The following is a 2,342-nucleotide window of genomic DNA, read 5'->3' on the forward strand; positions in this document are numbered from 1 at the left end:
CCCCCCCCCCCCCCAACTCTCACCATCCACCACATACACTGGCAGTCCACCCCCCGTCCCCCCATATGCTCCTCTCTAACTCTCACCGTCCACCACATACACAAATATAATATAATAAATCTCATATAGTAAATATCAAATAAATATCTTATAATAAATATCTGAATGCCCATTCAGCCCGATAAAGTCTAGGTTTAAACTTTTTATGATGTTTCTACGTGTAAGAGGTGGAGTTTTAATAATGTTTCTACATTAAGGAGGTGGTGTTTTAATTGTGATTCTACGTTAAAGTATGGAGATACAGCACGGTCCCAAAGAGGTGGTGTTTTACGCTTTGCTGTGCCCTGCTACATCCTGCTACGTCCTGCTGGGCCTTGTAGTGCCCACGGTACCCTGCTTTGCCGTGAACTACTACAAAGAAATACTACAAATTACTATTTTTTGTGACTGTTATTGCCACTCTTTATTCTAACCCCAACCGGTCGTCAGACACCGCCTACCAAGAGCCTCTGTCTGGGTCTGGGTCTGGGTCTGGGCCCGGGTCTGTCCCAGGTTTCTGCCTGAAAGGAAGTTTTTCCTCTCCACTGTGGCCCTGTTGCTTGCTCTGGAGGAAACTACTAGAACTGTTGGGTCCTTGTATATTCTGGAGTTTGGTCTAGACCTCCTCTATCTGTAAAGGGTCTCCAGATAACTCTTGTTATGAATTGATACTATAAATAAAATTGAATTGAATTGATACGGTACGGTCCCAAAGAGGTGGAGTCTTTGAGCGATGTTGAGCGATTTCCCAAAGATTTCCCATTTAAGTCAATGAGAAATCTTTCGCCGTGTTTTGCCGATTTTCTGAAAACAGCATGGCAAATCTTGTTGAAAAGTCGTAAACCACCATTCCCGATCATTACACACATTTTGTTGTATTGTGTGTGCACGTATTGGCAACGCTCTGGGACTAGTAGTTGGACGGAAATGTGGCGGAAGACGGAGAATAAGAAATAAGTATGAGCGATAATAGTCATTGTGTCGAGTGCTGCTATTGCAGAAATCAGTGCAATGAATTAACTATTTTAATCGTTAGAACTACTATATTTGATTTTAAGATATAGTTGGTTTCTTACTCTGTTTGTTTCCATGGCAGCAGGTTTGTCCTCCTCTCTGACGCCTCCTGTTGTGGTCTCCAGTGATTGGCTGTCTCTGAGGGGGCGTGGCGGGTTGCCGGGCAGACCAGGCTCTCTTTCTGTGGTGGTCTCCTGTGATTGGCTGTCCCTGAGGGGGCATGGCATGTTGCCAGGCGGATCAGGCTCCCCGTGAGTCGGGTTGAGTTTGTAGTGGCGGTTCAGGCCCCCGGCGCCAATGTACGCCTTGTCGCAGGTCTGGCAACGGTGCGAGCGCGACTTGTGGCTGTACGTCAGCGGGGGCTCGGAGCCAACGGCGTCCTTCCTCCCGCCCTCCTCGTCCTCCACGCTCATGTCGGAGTAGTCGTCAGAGTCGGACTGGTGGCTGTCGGCCAGGTCCTCCGTCTTGATGAACTTGTAGTCTCGGGCTTTGTACTTCGGGGGCCGGGACACTCGCCCAGACCTGGTCTGCACCTTCATTGCCTTCTTCTCTCGCTTCTTCAACTTCTTCTCCTTTGTTGGCGGGGCCACGCTGGCCGTGGTCACAGGGGCCAGCGGGGCCACGGGGGCTGGTGGGGCCACGGGGGCCGGCCGGGCCGCAGCAGGTTTGACGGTCTGTGCTGGGGACGCTGAGAAGTCTGAAGGAGGTTTGATGGGACTCTTAATGGGGGCTGGCGCCATGCCGTTAGCCGGCAGTTTGGTTAGTGGGATGCTAACAGCCTTAGCAGCGGCGGTGGGCGGGGTCTGGACTCTGGCAGAGGCCGCCGCAGGTTTCTGAGCCGGGCTGGAGGCGGGGCCTGATGATGTTGTCTGGCCGGTGAGCTTATGTACCAATGGGAGCAGTGATCCCACGGCGGGGGCGGAGCTCTGCAGCAGGAGCTGGATGGGGGCGTCGCCCGCGCTCTGCTGCAGGAAGAACTGCTGACCCTGCTGACCAACCACAGGCTGGAGGTGGATGATCTGAGCGCTGCCATTGGCCGAAAGCTTCAATTGCGGATGATTGACAGCTACGCTCTTCTGGGGGGCAGCGGAGAGAGACTTCCCTTCCTGTTTGGAGGGAACCTGGATCTGGATCCTGACAGGCTCCGACTGAAAGGACAGAAAACCAGAAACCAGCTGTAACCAGTAGAAAGAAGCTCCATGTAAATAATTACTACTTTTAGCGTGTATAGAGCAGCATATCTCCAACAGACTCCATGTAAATAATCACTACTTTTAGCGTGTATAGAG

At 51.7% G+C, this 2,342-nt stretch overlaps 1 protein-coding gene across 1 annotated transcript in view; it reads right to left on the reverse strand.

Annotated features, from left to right (window-relative positions):
- Positions 1-2,342, reverse strand: part of znf839 (zinc finger protein 839) — a 12,590-nt gene that overhangs the window by 7,738 nt on the left and 2,510 nt on the right. Inside the window, exon 3 of the mRNA XM_034865895.1 lies at positions 1,116-2,201. Within this exon, the coding sequence (XP_034721786.1) occupies positions 1,116-2,201 (1,086 nt within the window). The remainder of the gene's footprint in view (positions 1-1,115; positions 2,202-2,342) is intronic.

This window comes from Etheostoma cragini, unplaced genomic scaffold (genome assembly GCF_013103735.1).
Source record: "Etheostoma cragini isolate CJK2018 unplaced genomic scaffold, CSU_Ecrag_1.0 ScbMSFa_3110, whole genome shotgun sequence".
Lineage (NCBI taxonomy): Eukaryota > Metazoa > Chordata > Actinopteri > Perciformes > Percidae > Etheostoma > Etheostoma cragini.